Source organism: Mytilus trossulus, chromosome 6, assembly GCF_036588685.1.
Source record: "Mytilus trossulus isolate FHL-02 chromosome 6, PNRI_Mtr1.1.1.hap1, whole genome shotgun sequence".
NCBI lineage: Eukaryota > Metazoa > Mollusca > Bivalvia > Mytilida > Mytilidae > Mytilus > Mytilus trossulus.
The window spans coordinates 9,604,362-9,622,751 of record NC_086378.1 but is presented as its reverse complement, the minus strand read 5'-3'; the positions used below and the strand labels follow the sequence as shown (position 1 = coordinate 9,622,751).

The following is an 18,390-nucleotide window of genomic DNA, read 5'->3' as shown; positions in this document are numbered from 1 at the left end:
CAATAATTAGTCATGAATTGTTGTCACTTGTTTAAATATTTCAATAATGTATGCATACACAAATTGTTGTCACTTGTTAAAACATTTCAATAATGTATGCATACACACATTTCTTAATGTACAGTTGTTGATTTCTTCTTTATTTAGGTGATATTAAATGTCTTTTAGTTTTGCAATAGAAAACAGGTTGATTTTAGAGGAAATTATTCTAACTACTAACTATGAATTTTAAAAAGAATGCTCTGTTTAATGTTGGCAAATATTTAACCTTAATTATAATCTCTTTTAGCATCCAAGTCGATCATTTAGACTACAAAATTCATCTGATATACAGAAATCATCCTGGCCAGATTGTCATTACATGCCCCATTTTGACATATAGTGAGTATGTTTGCAATTAGGGGGTACAGGTATTTAATAATTTTCAGTTATCAATTTGCATCCTGTTTGACAAACAGTGTTACATTTATGATATATGTAATTTTATGTAACTTCTAATTTGAATGTTCCTAAAGTCTGTTTAATTATATTTCAATCAGCTTAAAAAAAGCAGATATCAAATCCAAGGATGAAAAATACAAAAAATGGAATGTAACAATTGTTTAGATTTAACATACTTTGAATATAAGATTTATAAGCATTTTTTTAATGTTGGTGAAGCAAGAGGATTTACCAAAGAACATCTATTTTTGAGATATAATTTTTTTTTCTCCGTAAGTGCTGTCATATATAAAAGGTACACATTCAATTTATAAGAAATCTATTCCCCATTATTTTAAATCCTTTTGACTGGTAAATGTTCTCTAATATGTCAGACTGCAAATCATTAGTAATCATTGTTCACTAAGGTATCATTTTACTTCAGTTATAATATAGGTAAAAAGACAGAAAAGCTTGAAACTCAGAACTACAAATTGAGAGAAAAACATGTAAAAGCTGAAACCTTGACATCAGGTCCAACAACTGTGTTTAAATTACCAAAGAAGAAAAGTAATGATAGTTTGATTGGATTAGAACAAGTTTCAGCTGACCTGTTACCACGGAAATCTCCTAGAAAATCTTTTGTGAGCAAAGTTACACCTCCAAGAAAATGTGCAAAGGGAGCTTTGTTTTCCCCTCGGAAATCTGCAGGAAGAGGCTTGTTGTCACCAAGGAAACCATTGAAGAAGTCTGTTCTCTTATCTCCAAGACGAGGAGTTTCTAAGGCAAAACATATGCTGTCTCCAACTAGAAGGTCACCTAGGAAAAAGGTCAAAGGTGATCTTAATACAAGTTTACCCAGTACAAGGTAAGTTGCTTCTTCTGTTTCTGTTATGTTAAAGTTCATTGTGTTTTACATGTGTTTACTCCCATTGATATTTATAGTACAAGAGTTCATTTTTCAGATTATTTAAAAAGGTTGGAAATAGTGACTTTTAATAAAGGAAACACAACATAATTGTGCAAGTTATTGTTCTTGTGCAAATGATAATACATTTTACATGTATAATCATTGTATCAGCACAAACATATACATTCAATTTATTTTATGTTTAATTTACTTCCAATTCAGTTTACTGATATACTTACTTGTCATTATTGCCATGCATTGCCTTTTTTCAGTTTCTAATGATACTTCAGTGAATGTGGGTAAGATTTTTAGACAACCACCAAACTCACAATAAAACTTGAAAGAAATTTATAGGTCACTATACAAATGGCTTCTGATGGGTTTAAATACTTTTAAGTACTTAAAATTCAAACAAAAATAATCCACTTTTCAAGTTTCTGATTATTAGATAAAGAATAACATATGTAGCACTTTATTATTTCAGTTTTGCTAAGCCATCAACAGCTATAGATAAACTGAAGCTGTCAGAAGCTCAGGGGTCCAAGAGACGTCATTCTGTAGGTGATGCACACATCATAAAGAAAGGAAAAGAGAACAGTGGCAGACAGTCACTGTCGTCTGCTAATGATTCATTAAACATGTCAGCCAGTTTGGATGATTCACAAAGGCAAAAAGAATCAAGATCAGAAAGGCATAAAAGGGTATATATTTATATAAGAATGTAATAATTACTTGTATCTATTTTTGTTCTCTTATCTCAGTTTCCGTGGAAGTTGATTTACTCATGACCAAAATTCAATTGTAACAGGTAATTTTGTTAATAAGGCCACAACTTTTTGTCTAAACAAAGTTTTTGAAATTTTTGAAATATAGTTGAATTTCTTTTATGCAAGGGAAGGCATAATGTTTTGACTGACGTATCTTTAACAAGTGATTATTGATAATTTCATACTCCTCTCTGAGCAATATTTGCCTAACATTGGCTTCAATGAAAAAACATATGTTTCACATATCTTTCTGCTACATTTCAAAATTTTGTTGTATTTCTTTTTATCTTTGATACACTATTGTACATTTTCCCTATTTGAAGATGTTTCAACAACAAATAGAAGTCATCCAAAAACTAATAGCTATGAATTTCATTATTTATTGAGGTTCCAAAATTTGATTAAATACTATGAATTAACCAATTTTTGATCCATCTGAATGATTTTTATTTGTATTTTTTAGAGGCTAGAAGAAATAGTACATGGTGTTTTGAAACAACAAGGTGTAGATAAAGATAGCAGTCTTTACCAGGCGTGTTCTACAAAACTCTTCAAAGTTACCAAACTTTTTGTGATGGTATGTATAAAAATAGCAGTCTTTACCAGGCCTGTTCTACAAAACTCTTCAAAGTTACTAAACTTTTTGTCATGGTATGTATAAAGATAGCAGTCTTTACCAGGCCTGTTCAACAAAACTATTCAAAGTTACTAAACTTTTTGGCATGGTATGTATAAAGATAGTAGTCTTTACCAGGCGTGTTCTACAAAGCTCTTCAAAGTTACTAAACTTTTTGTGATGGTATGTATAAAGATAGCAGTCTTTACCAGGCGTGTTCTACAAAACTCTTCAAAGTTACTTAACTTTTTGTCATGGTATGTACAAAGAAAGCAGTCTTTACCAGGTGTGTTCTACAAAGCTCTTCAAAGTTACTAAACTCTTTGTGATGGTATGTATAAAGATAGCAATCTTTACCAGGCGTGTTCTACAAAACTCTTCAAAGTTACTAAACTTTTTGTCATGGTATGTACAAAGATAGCAGTCTTTACCAGGCCTGTTCTACAAAACTCTTCAAAGTTACTAAACTTTTTGTCATGGTATGTACAAAGATAGCAGTCTTTACCAGGCCTGTTCTACAAAGCTCTTTAAAGTTACTAAACTTTTTGTCATGGTATGTACAAAGATAGCAGTCTTTACCAGGCCTGTTCTACAAAACTCTTCAAAGTTACTAAACTTTTTGTGATGGTATGTATAAAGATAGCAGTCTTTACCAGGCCTGTTCTACAAAACTCTTCAAAGTTACTAAACTTTTTGTCATGGTATGTACAAAGATAGCAGTCTTTACCAGGCCTGTTCAACAAAACTATTCAAAGTTACTAAACTCTTTGTCATGGTATGTATAAAGATAGCAGTCTTTACCAGGCCTGTTCTACAAAACTCTTCAAAGTTACTAAACTTTTTGTGATGGTATGTATAAAAATAGCAGTCTTTACCAGGCCTGTTCTACAAAGCTCTTCAAAGTTACTAAACTTTTTGTCATGGTATGTATAAAAATAGCAATCTTTACCATGCCTGTTCTACAAAACTCTTCAAAGTTACTAAACTTTTTGTCATGGTATGTATAAAGATAGCAGTCTTTACCAGGCCTGTTCAACAAAACTCTTCAAAGTTACTAAACTGTTTGTGATGGTATGTACAAAGATAGCAGTCTTTACCAGGCGTGTTCTATAAAGCTCTTTAAAGTTACTAAACTGTTTGTCATGGTATGAATAAAGATAGCAGTCTTTACCAGGCCTGTTCTACAAAGCTCTTCAAAGTTACTAAACTTTTTGTGATGGTATGTATAAAAATAGCAGTCTTTACCAGGCCTGTTCTACAAAACTCTTCAAAGTTACTAAACTTTTTGTCATGGTATGAATAAAGATAGCAGTCTTTACCAGGCCTGTTCTACAAAGCTCTTCAAAGTTACTAAACTTTTTGTGATGGTATGTATAAAAATAGCAGTCTTTACCAGGCCTGTTCTACAAAGCTCTTCAAAGTTACTAAACTTTTTGTCATGGTATGTATAAAAATAGCAGTCTTTACCAGGCCTGTTCTACAAAGCTCTTCAAAGTTACTAAACTTTTTGTGATGGTATGTATAAAAATAGCAGTCTTTACCAGGCCTGTTCTACAAAGCTCTTCAAAGTTACTAAACTTTTTGTCATGGTATGTATAAAGATAGCAATCTTTACCATGCCTGTTCTACAAAACTCTTCAAAGTTACTAAACTTTTTGTCATGGTATGTATAAAGATAGCAGTCTTTACCAGGCCTGTTCAACAAAACTCTTCAAAGTTACTAAACTCTTTGTCATGGTATGTATAAAGATAGTAGTCTTTACCAGGCGTGTTCTATAAAGCTCTTTAAAGTTACTAAACTGTTTGTGATGGTAGGTATAAAGATAGCAGTCTTTATCAGGCGTGTTCTACAAAGCTCTTCAAAGTTACTAAACTTTTTGTGATGGCATGTATAATGAACCGTTTTGTAAGGTGACCCTTTTAATATCTGAACAATTTCTTTAGAAGCTGAAATGAAAATGCATATCATTAGCAAAATTGAAAAATGTAATTGTCCAGTTACTGTTTTGTTTGCCCTTACATCCTGTAGTAGGTATTTTTTTCATAATATATAAGGGACTATTTCAAATAAATAATGTTTATAAGCTCTGAATTTTTTCCTGTATTTGTATTATTGAGTTTTTGCAATAAAGAAGCAAATGATACCCGAGGGTTATTCAAAGTCACAATAACAATGGCATGGCTGAAAAAAAAAGACAAACAGACAAACAATAGTTAATCAAACACAACATAGTAAACTAAAGCCTTATAAACATGAACCCCACCAAAAACTCGGCAAATCCTGATCCACATGTGGCACCCACCCTTCTTGTTTGTCTGAAAACTAGATTTTTTATAATTAAATTTCCACGATTTTATGAATTTTTGTTCAAGGAAGTTTTTAACCTAATACATGCAAAAATATTTCCAGGATCTTCCAACATCTCAGAATTTAAAAGAAGAAATGAAGAACATTGCTGAAAGTCAGGTTCAACAGGTATGGGTTTTACAAACAAATATTACATGAATATGTATAGAAAATGGGAACAATTATTTAACTTTAAAAAGGGGGATATTGTTTTTTCCTTAAAAAAAATGTTCTAATCCTTTTTTTAATAAAGAAGACAAATTTGTATTTAAGAAATTAATGAATTCACAATAACAGTCATAAACAAGGCATAATATAACAGTTAATGATAAGGCATAACATTTGGTTTGTTCTAGGAGACTTCATGGATGCTGGTACATGTATTAGATATCAGTTTTTGCTTAATGTGTTTTTAGATTGCTGTTCCATTTAGAATCATCTGTTTTAAAAGCATGAAAGATAAATAAATAAAAAAGATTATGACAAAGGAGTAGGTTCAGTAAGACCCCTTTTTGGCCCCAAAATATAGCAGTTTTACAAAATTGTGAAATTTTAATCTTTTAGCTATTTATTGGAAAGTAGAATGCTTCTGCTTCATAAATATAGGCTGTGTTTGACAATACAGTTTACATATATCGGGTACTAGCATTAATAAGTCATGCTAAATTACTGAAATGTTCACAATTTTAGCATTTTAGTTAAACTTTAGACGGTGTCTGTCTTAAATGAAAGTGGACGCATTCGTGTTCATTCATAATATTGAAATGTAAGTTGTATTTGATGACAATACACAACATATATAAAGATTGAGGATGAACACGGATGTGGCCACTTTCATTTTTGACAAAAAAAAACCCTGAATAGTGACCGTTTTTGGCATATTTGATAGATTTTTCATATTTAAGCTTGAATCAGAGCGGTTTTTTTTTACTAAATCAGTTACAATCTTTCACAAAAACTAATCAAATCCATTGAAGTACCGGTAGACACTTTTAAAAGTGTTTAAAAAGTGTCCAACATCTTTTTTTTTAGATGAACCTGAAATTTGAGGCCAAAATAGGCCCTTACCTGACCTACTCCTTTAACATTTGAAGCTTCTAAATCTATATGAAATTGAGAATTGAAATGGGGAATGTGTCAAAGAGACAACAACCTGACCAAATAAAAAAACAGCAGCAGAAGGTCACCAACAGGTCTTCAATTTAGCGAGAAATTCCCTCACCCGGAGGCGTCCTTCAGCTGGCCCCTAAACAAATATATACTAGTTCAGTGATAATGAACGCCATACTTATTTCCAAATTGTACACAAGAAACTAAAATTGAAATAATACAAGACTAACAAAGGCCAGAGGCTCCTGACTTGGGACAGGCACAAAAATGCAGCAGGGTTAAACATGTTTGTGAGATCTCAACCCTTCCCCTATACCTCTAACCAATGTAGAAAAGTAAACGCATAACAATACGCACATTAAAATTCAGTTCAGTGATGCTGTTTTGCAGTGGGTAGATGGTCCTTTTCAGTAACCAATTCTATTGGACAGATCATTTTCACTACTGTATAAACATTAACTTTTGGTGGGGTTAAAATTTCGTGGTTTTGTATCCAAAAGTAAGTTCGTGGGGATTAATTTTCGAGGTTTTTAAGTTAAGAAAACAATTATGTTAATGTCAATTAATAATTGACCATACTCAATAAAACTGATCATAGTTGGAAAAATCAATAAATGCATTTCATAGTAACAGTGAGCACTAATCAAGTGTTGTAACCTCAGTGCACATGATAATTTGCTTTTACACACCTTTGAGGTTTTATCCAATGATTGTGTGATAAATGTATTGTGACTTGATGGCAGTACAGGCATAAGCCTGTTAAATACATTGATTGACAGTTCTTGATCATTACTAATTACTGTACAAACAAAGGATTTGGATTATCATCCAACTTGAAGAAAACCTTTGAATATCGATGTCTTATTAATTAAGCTATGATTTTCATTGTATGCATTTATGTTCATCTGTTATATAATATCAATAAGATTTTGTCAGATTATAAAATAATGTAAATCTACAGTTAAATTTTCATTGGGGTTTCAATTTCGTGTATAGTTCTTATCCACGAAATGAACGAAATTAAATCCCCCACGAAAATTTCTGCTTTTACAGTATGTCATTATATTTTTCTGGTTTTTTTTTGACAGGTTATTAATTTAGAAAGTAGAAGACAAAGTATTGGTGCTGCAAAAAAGTAGAAGACAAAAAGGGGTGCTGCAAAAAATTTGAAAGAGACTATTCATGTTTGTTAAGTGACAAATTTATACTAATTTATTACATTAAAAATAAATGTTAAATTGTCAAAAAGAATATTCTTATTCATATGACACATAAACTCAGATTAAAAACACATGATGGAAAAGAAAGGATGTGGTGTATTTTTCATCACACACACAATTAGCAAAAGCAAAGAAACTGGTTTTATTGGTGTTCTTCATCTTAATGTTGTGTGTTTGGGTTTTATGCCCCATCATTAACATTTATACAATTATACAAAAGGCAAAGTTGCATCATTTGAGAATTGGGAAAAACTTGTGGAATTTCTATGTTAAAATGAGTCTGTATGATAACTATACATTGAATATGGGTTCCTTTCAACCCCAACATGTCTGTCAGACAAGATTCACCTGACCTGACCTCATTTCATGGATCAGGGATCAAGGTTTATATGGCCTTGGCCTCATTTTGATGGTTAATAGGCAAATGTCAAGTTTCTGTGTTTTGTTCTTTTTTTCAAATACTATAAGCAATAAGTCAACGATATTTGGAATGAATGTAAGGTGTACAGTTGGTCTAGACCGTAGCCGGTATCATCTGACCTTGACCTCATTTTCATGGTCCATTGGTCAATATAAGGTTTTGTGTTTTGGTCTGTTTTCCAGATACTATAATCAACAGGTTAACTATATTTGGTGTTTTGCATGATTGTTAGGTGTACATGTCCGTCCGGCCTGGTTCATCTTACCATGACCTCATTATGATAGAACATTGACAATGTTAGGTTTAGTAAAACCTTCATATTACAGACTTTCAACATCAATTAAATGATAAGTAAAACAGGCAAGAATTTCAGCATGTGCACTCTAGTTAAAATTATCAACATGACTGGTGTTAATACTGGAGCAGAAACCACATTTGCATGTTGGAGCACCTACTGATTTACAATAAGGTATTTTATGGTAAATTCATGTTTTCTGTATAATATTGTTTTTCTCTATTCTTTTAGTCATGGTTTTGTTTGTTCTGTAATTTGTGATATTTATTGTTTCCTGTTTATCTTAGAAGCGTACCTGCCCCAACTATAACTAGCTTCTTTCGTCTGTCTTCCATTAATCAAAGAAAAAATCTTCTCTAAAACTACTTTGACTACTTAAACAAATTTGGCCACAATCATAATTGTACTGTCTATTTCAAAAACTGTACAATAAACCCTACTGCAAATTAACATGGTCAAAATGGCTTAAACTGGAACAGTGTAAAATGTAAGATTTTGTCTTGTGTCTTGAAAACCGCATCAGATGAAGAAATTCTGACAGGGCATTAAGGGTCTTCTTTCTGACCATTTACATCAAAACTGGATGTCAAATCCTAATTGCCCTTTATTAATGACAATTATCATTTTAATCCAATATCTTAATCAGATTTTAATTTCTTCGCTACCATGTGTTTATATACTGGTCACATTCCCAAGTTATGTCCTTATGAGATGAAACATAGAGATCACATCTTGTAACCAGTACGTAAACAAAGCAAAATATAAAATATCTATATATATTATATAATCTCCCTAAAAGAGTCCTGGTATGTGAAACAGCTGTAATTACAAAGAGCAACCTATAACTTGCAGTCATTCCATAGTAAACATCAAAACTCTGTGAAGAGGACAGACACCTCTATGGGCTGCGCCAAACAACCCTGGGAATTGAGATGGGAATTGTAACCAAACTAGAAATTGAATATAAACAAGAATGTGTCCAAAGTACACGGATGCCCCACTCGTCCTATCATTTTCCATTTTCAATGGACCTCGAAATTGGGTAAATAATCTACTTTGTTTAAATTAGAAAGATCATACCATAGGGAACATGTGTACTAAGTTTCAAGTTGATTGGACTTCAACTTCTTCAAAAACTACCTTGACCAAAAACTTTAACCTGAAACTCCCACTTTAATTTTCTATGACATTCAGTGGACCCTGAAATTGGAATCAAAAGCCTAATTTGGTCTTAAAATTAAAAAGATCATATCATAAGCAACAAATGTACTAAGTTTCAAGTTGATTGGACTTCAGCTTCATCAAATACTACCTTGACCAAAAACCTTAACCTGAAGCGGGACAGACGGATGGACGGACCGACAAATGGACGCACAGAGCAGAAAACATAATGCCCATCATAGGTGAAGCAGTGGGGCATAAAAAAACACATTCTAACAAATAAGAACGTTAATAATAATATAAATTTATTAACAAGCATCTGACTGACATGGTTGGTTATATATATATAGCATCATCATATAGTACAAATTATAACAACAAAAATAACAATTTATTAAAATAGAACATATAGTAACTTGAGGTCATTATGCACAAATATATAATACAGAGACTTTAAGTACTGATAGACTTTCATGAGCAATTCAAATTTCAGGACATGTAAAAGGGAAACAACTTTCTCAATCATTTACTTTTTACAATTTGATTAGATCAATTTTTTTTACCAAATGATTCTCTCCCTTTCAGATTGCATTTTTATACAAAATTATATTATTGTACAAAATCTTCCCCAGGAAAACTGTTGACAATTACTGTCTTCTAGAAATGCATATCAATTACAGACCTGCCAAACTTCAGGATTTATGGGGGATTTTCCCGATGAGAGGTGTTGAGTGTTGACCTGAATTTTGATTATTTTTTTTTTATATTTACTGAACACCTTAAAACAGGCATTCAAATAAGTTAAAAAAAGTTTTTAAGCACATGCATACTCGTTCATTCAATACAGGTGTAGATTTAAAATACTTGACAAGGACAATACTATGGATTCATTTATATTGGGTACTGTGGATTCATTATTATTCTTTGGATACCAATTTTCGTGGATTTTGTGGGAACAGTTGAACCACAAAATTAAATGTTCAACAAATGACAAATTTTCTCATGACTTGTATGCAGACTTCGGCAAAACCATGAAATCAAAAATCCATGAACATGTAAATTTCCTCAATCCACGAAAATTGATGCCCACGAAAATAAATGAATCCACAGTATCAATATTTGTGGTTTGAGAAAAACTTTGGTTTATATTTGAGTTTGCGGTTACAAAAGTTTGCATATGATCAGAGTAAATTTACAGTTGGTTGAACATTAAAATTTGTGGTTTTCCTCTATCTATGGAAGCCATGAAAATTGATATCCAGCAAATACTAATGAATACACAGCAGAAGAAGAGAATCCTTCTATATGCCTTCCTGAGCTCAAAATCACCCATGGAGATATGAAAAGGTTAGCAGATATATATTATTCATACCTTGTTTTAAATTCAGAAAGAAAAATACTGTCTAAATTACTGGGTTTGTTTTATATGATAGGCTGACTTGTAGTCCAACATTATGTAGATTTATATCATTGAATAAACATGATGCAAAGATTAAATAAAGATGAATTAGAGAATTGTTACTGAAAACAATTCTGTGATATGTACAATATAAACAAGATGATTGACTTATAGTCACTTTTCTAAAAGTGATGTTTCAGTAATTGCTAGAAAATGACATTTCAGGCATGCAAATCACTGAAATATCCCTGTTTATTTTTAAAATAGGTTATACAAGAATGGGTCCCAGATCAAATTCAACTACTGTAAATTCAGAAATTATTGTGATGTTTTTATTATTGCAAAAAATGCGACATGGTTATAATCGCAATAATTAAAACTTGCATTTTGAAATTTTTTATATGAATTAAACATGATTTTTCTCAATACCGCAAAAATGTAAATCACATTTTAGTCTAAAATGACACAGTCGAATTGATAAATGCATGCAATAATTTCTGAATTTACAGTATCAACCCCTATCACTCTGTTTCACAGAGGTTCTAATAACGCCACCAAGACTGATATTCAACCAAAGCATGTGTGTGCTGTAATACTGGTATATAGTTGAGATCAACATTTAAATGGAATTGAATAAATGTGTAGATCTTCGATCTGAGCCTGGTACTGTTTTGTTCCAACGAAGCTATTTATATGCACCATCTAAGAAATCTAAAAATAGAAAATAAATTTATTCAAGAACATTATTTTACAGCCTGCGTTCATTATCACTGAGCTAGTATATATTTGTTTAGGGGCCAGCTGAAGGACGCCTCCAGGTGAGGGAATTTCTTGTTACATTGAAGACTTGTTGGAGACCTTCTGCTGTTGTTTTTTCTATGGTCGGGTTGTTGTCTCTTTGTTACATTCCCCATTTCCATTCTCAATTTCATTACAAAAAAGTTATCAAGTGCCCCCTTAAATGACCATCAATTAAAATTACCAGTAAGTGAGTTCAAATGAGCTTTCCCCATTGTTATCATGTTTGAAAATGCTATAACACCTGAAATTAGATTCTAGATAAGGAAAATGGTTGATCAAGGTATAGCTATACATCTATGGTCAAAGTCAATGAGCACTTCTTTTTGGAATTAACAATTGACAGAGACAAGTATCAAGTATTTCTCTAGTAATACAATCTTACAAGAGTTTTTAGTCTCTTAATTAGCAAAATAATATTTGTCAATACAAAGTAAATGCAATTTTCATAAATTTTAACATTGCATGTTTGTATCAGACAACATAATAGAAGTGAGTGCACATTTGATGTATTGGTAGTATGGGTGTCGTTCGCCATCTTTGATAATGTAAATAACAGAGAACCTAAGGTCCAAGTTCAATCAAGCCTCCATTGAATTTTTCATTTAAGGGCAGATAAACTGCTTGTACCAAGTCAGGAAAGTGACAGTTGTTTTCCATTCGTTCAATTGGTTGACATAGTCTTAAATTAAATGTTTTAATTTGTCAGCTTTAATGGACCTTTTTTAATTTATCTTGGAATTCAGTACATTTTGAGTGCATTTTTTCTTAGTATTAAAAATATGTATATATGACAATACTTACTCTTGAGAACCAATGCTAGCTGCTGTGACGAGATGATGAAGGTCTAACTGTCATTTCATGGTCATGGTTCACTGGTTCCCAATCCATGGCGGCATTACTATATGCTGCTACACCTGTCAATGTAAATTCTTTGAATTAATTTCTATAATTCTGATTTATTCTTTCCCCGAATCGTTGATTCTTTATTTTATAATCAACAATGATCTCATTTCTTTATTTGACAAAATTCAATTACTTATTGTCATACATTATTATTCGTTGGACCAATTTCCGTGAATTTTGTTGGTACAGTTGAACTACAAAATTAAATGTTCAAAGAATAACAATCTCAGTAAAAGTACAAAAACATAAATATCCACGAACATGTAAGTTTTCTTTAATCCACATAATTTTGTACCCAAAAAATACATGAATCTACAGTAATTACAAGAAAATTTTAATAATCCATTTTTCAGTATTACAAAAAGAATATGCAAAGGCAACATTGAAAGTTATTACTATGTTTATGTTGAACCATCACTTCTCATTCTACAAGTACATACATTTTAAAATCTGATAGATGCATATCTGTATATTTTAGAGGGGTCCTGATCTTGAAATCCTGGGCTTAAAAAAACATGAAAGCCTGAGGTCCCAAAATTAAATAAATTAAAGTCATGACATCCCAAAAATTTGAAAAAAAAAGAATTCCCAGATCCTGAAAGAGTCAATCCCAAAATTTTGAGCTTAAAAACACCTGATCCCAAAGTCCTGATAAAGGTCCTATCACCCTCATTTTAGTCATCTTTAGGCTATTTAAAATCTTCGGAAATATAAACATAAAGAAAATAATTGATTGATTGGTGTTTAGCATAAAGATAAGGCTTGTTTGGTTAATTGGTGGGGGGTTAATTTAAAGATGAGGCTTGTTTGGTTAATTGGAGGGGGGTTAATGTAAAGATAAGGCTTGATTGCTTAATTGGTGGGGGGTTAATGTAAAGATAAGGCTTGATTGCTTAATTGGTGGGGGGTTAATGTAAAGATAAGGCTTGATTGGTTAATTGGTGGGGGTTAATGTAAAGATAAGGCTTGAATGGTTAATTGGTGGGTTTTAAATGTAAAGATAAGGCTTGTTTGGTTAATTGGTGGGGGGTTAATGTAAAGATAAGGCTTGATTGGTTAATTGGTGGGGGGTTAATGTAAAGATAAGGCTTGATTGGTTAATTGGTGGGAGGTTAATGTAAAGATAAGGCTTGAATGGTTAATTGGTGGGTTTTTAATGTAAAGATAAGGCTTGATTGGTTAATTGGTGGGTGTTTAATGTAAAGACAGGCTCTTTGTTATCTTTCGTCCCCCTTTTAAAGTTAATTTCTGTTGTTGGAAACAGTCATTGAAGTGAATCCACAGGAAATCAGCACAAATATTCTTAACTTTTTTACTTAAAATCATCAAATCTATTTGAAATCCATAGATTTTTCAGTTGTGTTCATACATTGAAGTGACTACATTGTTTATACTATACCTGTGCCCATAACTCCTGTAGATATAGTTGCAACAGGATTGAGTTCCCTCCCTTGTCTAGCCTGTCTTCTCTTTCTTATAGCTCTGACAAGCAACAAAATGGTTATAATTACAATAACAGATAATATGGCAACAGTTAAGGCAGCAATGGTATCTGTTGTTGATCGTCTATTTTCGTTGTCTAATGGTTGGTTTGGTCCGGGAGGTGGTTGGGTTGTTGAGGTAGTTGTGGACTGTGGTATGGTGCCAGGATCAATGCCACCGATTTCATTTACCATAACTCAATGAAGCAATGTTTTATCTTCGTTTTATAACTCATAATAGTCAAGAAGCTTGATATTCAGGTAACATTTGAATTTTACAAAAGTAATCATCTTCATTTAAAAATTTGAACAGTTCTGAAAAATGAAAAATTATTTTATGTTAATACACATGTACAATGTTTATCATTGAACTCATTAAGTTTGAGGATATTTAGATTCTTAATTTTGAAAAATACAATTAACAACAGGAAACTTTGATATCATATTCAAATGTTTAATCTCCTCAGTCATCTGTGTAAATCCTATAGAATTCTAAAAGTGTTTGTTTATCTCCCTTACTTTCAAAATTGAGTCATGTGTTCTAATTTTCATCTGTTTTTCTTTTTTCATTTTTAGCCAGGCGTTATCAGTTTATTTTTCGATTTATGAGTTTAACTGTCCCTCTGGTATCTTTCGTCCCTCTTTTGTTATGGCAAAGAATTTTTAAATTTTATTCAAAATCCAATTAAATTAAAAAAATTACAAATAAATTAAAGGAAGATGAGGCCTTTGTGTCAGTCAGACAGCAACCAAATATGTGTCAATCAGACAGCAACCAAACGTGTCAGTCGCACAGCAACCAAACATGTGTCAGTCAGACAGCAACCAAACATGTGTCAGTCAGACAGCAACCAAACAAGTGTCAGTCAGACAGCAACCAAACACGTGTCAATCAGACAGCAACCAAACATGTGTCAATCAGACAACAACCAAACATGTCTTAATCAGACAGCAACGCAACATGTTTTAATCAGACAGCAACCAAACATGTGTCAGTTAGACAGCAACCAAACATGTTTTAATCAGACAGCAACCAAACATGTGTCAGTCAGACAGCAACCAAACAAGTGTCAGTCAGACAGCAACCAAACATGTGTCAATCAGACAGCAACCAAACACGTGTCAATCAGACAGCAACCAAACATGTGTCAATCAGACAACAACCAAACATGTTTTAATCAGACAGCAACCAAACATGTGTCAGTCAGACAGCAACCAAACATGTTTTAATCAGACAGCAACCAAACATGTGTCAGTCAGACAGCAACCAAACATGTTTTAATCAGACAGCAACCAAACATGTGTCAATCAGACAGCAACAAAACATGTGTCAATCAGACAGCAACCAAACATGTGTCAGTCAGACAGCAACCAAGCATGTGTCAGTCAGACAGCAACCAAACACGTGTCAATCAGACAGCAACCAAACATGTTTTAATCAGACAGCAACCAAGCATGTGTCAGTCAGACAGCAACCAAACACGTGTCAATCAGACAGCAACCAAACATGTTTTAATCAGACAGCAACCAAGCATGTGTCAATCAGACAACAACCAAACATGTGTCAGTCAGACAACAACCAAACATGTTTTAATCAGACAGCAACCAAGCATGTGTCAGTCAGACAGCAACCAAACACGTGTCAATCAGACAGCAACCAAACATGTGTCAGTCAGACAGCAACCAAACATGTCAGTCAGACAGCAACCAAACATGTGTCAGTTAGACAGCAATCAAACATGTGTCTGTCAGACAGCAACCAAACATGTCTTAATCAGACAGCATCACAACATGTTTTAATCAGACAGCAACCAAACATGTGTCAATCAGACATCAACCAAACATGTGTCAATCAGACAGCAACCAAACATGTGTCAATCAGACAGCAACAAAACGTGTCAGTCAGACAGCAACCAAACATGTGTCAGTCAGACAGCAACCAAGCATGTGTCAGTCAGACAGCAACCAAACACGTGTCGATCAGACAGCAACCAAACATGTGTCAGTCAGACAGCAACCAAACATGTCAATCAGACAGCAACCAAACATGTGTCAATCAGACAGCAACCAAACATGTGTCAATCAGACAGCAACCAAACATGTCTTAATCAGACAGCAACCAAACATGTCAATCAGACAGCAACCAAACATGTTTTAATCAGACATTAACAAAACATGTTTTAATCAGACAGCAACCAAACATGTCTTAATCAGACAGCAACCAAACATGTGTCAATCAGACAGCAACCAAACATGTCTTAATCAGACAGCAAACAAAAATGTCAATCAGACAGCAACCAAACATGTTTTAATCAGACATTAACAAAACATGTTTTAATCAGACAGCAACCAAACATGTGTCAATCAGACAGCAACCAAACATGTGTCAATCAGACAGCAACCAAACATGTTTTAATCAGACATTAACAAAACATGTTTTAATCAGACAGCAACCAAACATGTCTTAATCAGACAGCAACCAAACATGTGTCAATCAGACAGCAACCAAACATGTCTTAATCAGACAGCAAACAAAAATGTCAATCAGACAGCAACCAAACATGTTTTAATCAGACATTAACAAAACATGTTTTAATCAGACAGCAACCAAACATGTGTCAATCAGACAGCAACCAAACATGTGTCAATCAGACAGCAACCAAACTTGTCTTAATCAGACAGCAACCAAACATGTGTCAATCAGACAGCAACCAAACATGTTTTAAATAGACATTAACAAAACATGTTTTAATCAGACAGCAACTTAACATGTGTCAGTCAGACAGCAACCAAACATGTTTTAAACAGACATAAACCAAACATGTGTCAATCAGACAGCAATCAAACATGTTTTAAACAGACAGCAACAAAACATGTGTCAGTCATTTTGGTTTCTTATTTATCTTAAGGGATATTTTACTGATAATTTGTAAGGTATATACATTTTTGAAACAAGAGTTTTAGGTCTTACAATCGTTATAAATTATAATTTTTATAAGAAATCTAACAGAATAAAAGGAAATGTGTTTTTTTATTTCATTTAATATAAAACATATCTTATGAAAAAAAAATCTTATACACACCTGTATTAAGTATAAAAATATAATTACCTGAAGATAGCTTATACAGAACTATGGTAATTAAAAATGTAATTGAGGTAATGTGTTACTTACAGAAAATATTTTCAATTACATGTGAAATGATGTAATTTGAAAGTAATGAATTACATTGTCGTTTCTCCGTTTGATTTTGAATTACTTTCAATTATAAACAGACATTGAGATAAAGGAGCAGTATATACATCTCTGATGTCATCAAGCTTTCTTTTGTGTCGTTTTTTTCCCTTTCCCTTTTTAAATATTTCCGAAATTATTTCAACAGATAAATATTATGTGAAATATCAAGTAATACCATGAACATGTTGTCATTTTCAAACAAAGATTTATGCCAACATATTCTTTCCACCTAAAAAACAACAACACCTGTGTTTTCGTACCTGTCTTTTCAGGTCAGTCCAATTTCCGGTTTACCTGAAGGTTGGTCCATTAACCAAATAGGTATTTAAATAATACTGGTATCAATATCACTGGACCAATTCGAAAACGTAGCCCAAAATAAAAAAAAATCTAAATACACGATTAGATTCAGAATATCAAATATACACAAAAAATTCAAGACTTTGAATAAAAACACCGCATTCAATTTGGCCAAAAATAAGCAATTTATGCGGTACAATTTTATTCGTTTTGAATTATAATTCAATTGAACAGTTAAACCAATGTTATATATTTAGATATATATGTTTTATATATGTGTAATTCAGTTTTATATGTTTTACGGAATTGTACAAGTGATGTCCGGAAACGCCTTTTTGTTTTACACTCTCTTTTATTAAATGTCGTCAACGTAAGACGTGTTTTTATTGCTTGAGCTAGTCCCAACCCAAAATCTATAATTACGACGAGGCGATATCGTTACATGGTGGAGTGACCCTAACAAAGAGTACATAGAGACGTTTTACTGAATTTTTAAGAACATTTATGCAGTTTTCGACACATATTTAATTATTTTCTGAAAATGTTACGTCCGTGTATATCATACATGTAGACCCCACACACGAGGACGACACACGTGGTTTGTTCGGCAATGTGATCAGGCAAGTAAAATTGAAAGATTCCTAGCCAGCACTGAATATTATCAATGGAAATATATCTAATATTACTTATATAGCTGTTGAACAAGCCCAATCCGATATGTGGCTTCATGAAAATCAGTTTGGACCCAAGGCAAAGACTAAATTGAATTCTCGACCTCCGCTGCAAAGTTAGACATTGAATTTTCTTTTTTCATTTGATTTGTTTTATGATTTGTCAAAATATTATCTTCATTTAATAATACTAGCATTAACGATTTACACTCGTTAGATTTATCTCATGAGTACGTGTGCCTGACAGCTGAAACGACCTGCAATTTCTTTAAAATATTTTATGGAACCTGTTCAAACGAAACTCGACGACATTGAATTGCAAGACCATATAT

At 32.6% G+C, this 18,390-nt stretch overlaps 1 protein-coding gene and 1 long non-coding RNA gene across 4 annotated transcripts in view; one reads left to right on the top strand and one right to left on the bottom strand.

The window, feature by feature from the left end:
• LOC134720739 (mdm2-binding protein-like) overlaps positions 1-7,369 on the top strand; it is a 30,515-nt gene extending 23,146 nt beyond the window's left edge. For both annotated transcript variants that reach the window (XM_063583210.1, XM_063583209.1), the window contains exons 15-20: positions 290-381; positions 866-1,288; positions 1,815-2,031; positions 2,561-2,674; positions 5,124-5,189; positions 7,259-7,369. In XM_063583210.1, the coding sequence (XP_063439280.1) occupies positions 290-381; positions 866-1,288; positions 1,815-2,031; positions 2,561-2,674; positions 5,124-5,189; positions 7,259-7,309 (963 nt within the window). In that variant the 3' untranslated portion in view covers positions 7,310-7,369. The remainder of the gene's footprint in view (positions 1-289; positions 382-865; positions 1,289-1,814; positions 2,032-2,560; positions 2,675-5,123; positions 5,190-7,258) is intronic.
• Positions 7,370-9,576: 2,207 nt separating this feature from the next.
• LOC134720757 (uncharacterized) lies at positions 9,577-17,368 on the bottom strand. 2 transcript variants are annotated; one of them, XR_010107787.1, is made up of 4 exons: positions 17,263-17,368; positions 13,770-14,166; positions 12,269-12,381; positions 9,577-11,377 (listed from the first exon to the last, which is right to left on the bottom strand). It is a non-coding gene; the product is annotated as an uncharacterized LOC134720757 (long non-coding RNA). The 2 variants fall into 2 exon arrangements; XR_010107788.1 differs by having other exon boundaries at positions 9,577-11,368.
• Between the last annotated feature and the right edge of the window lie 1,022 nt (positions 17,369-18,390).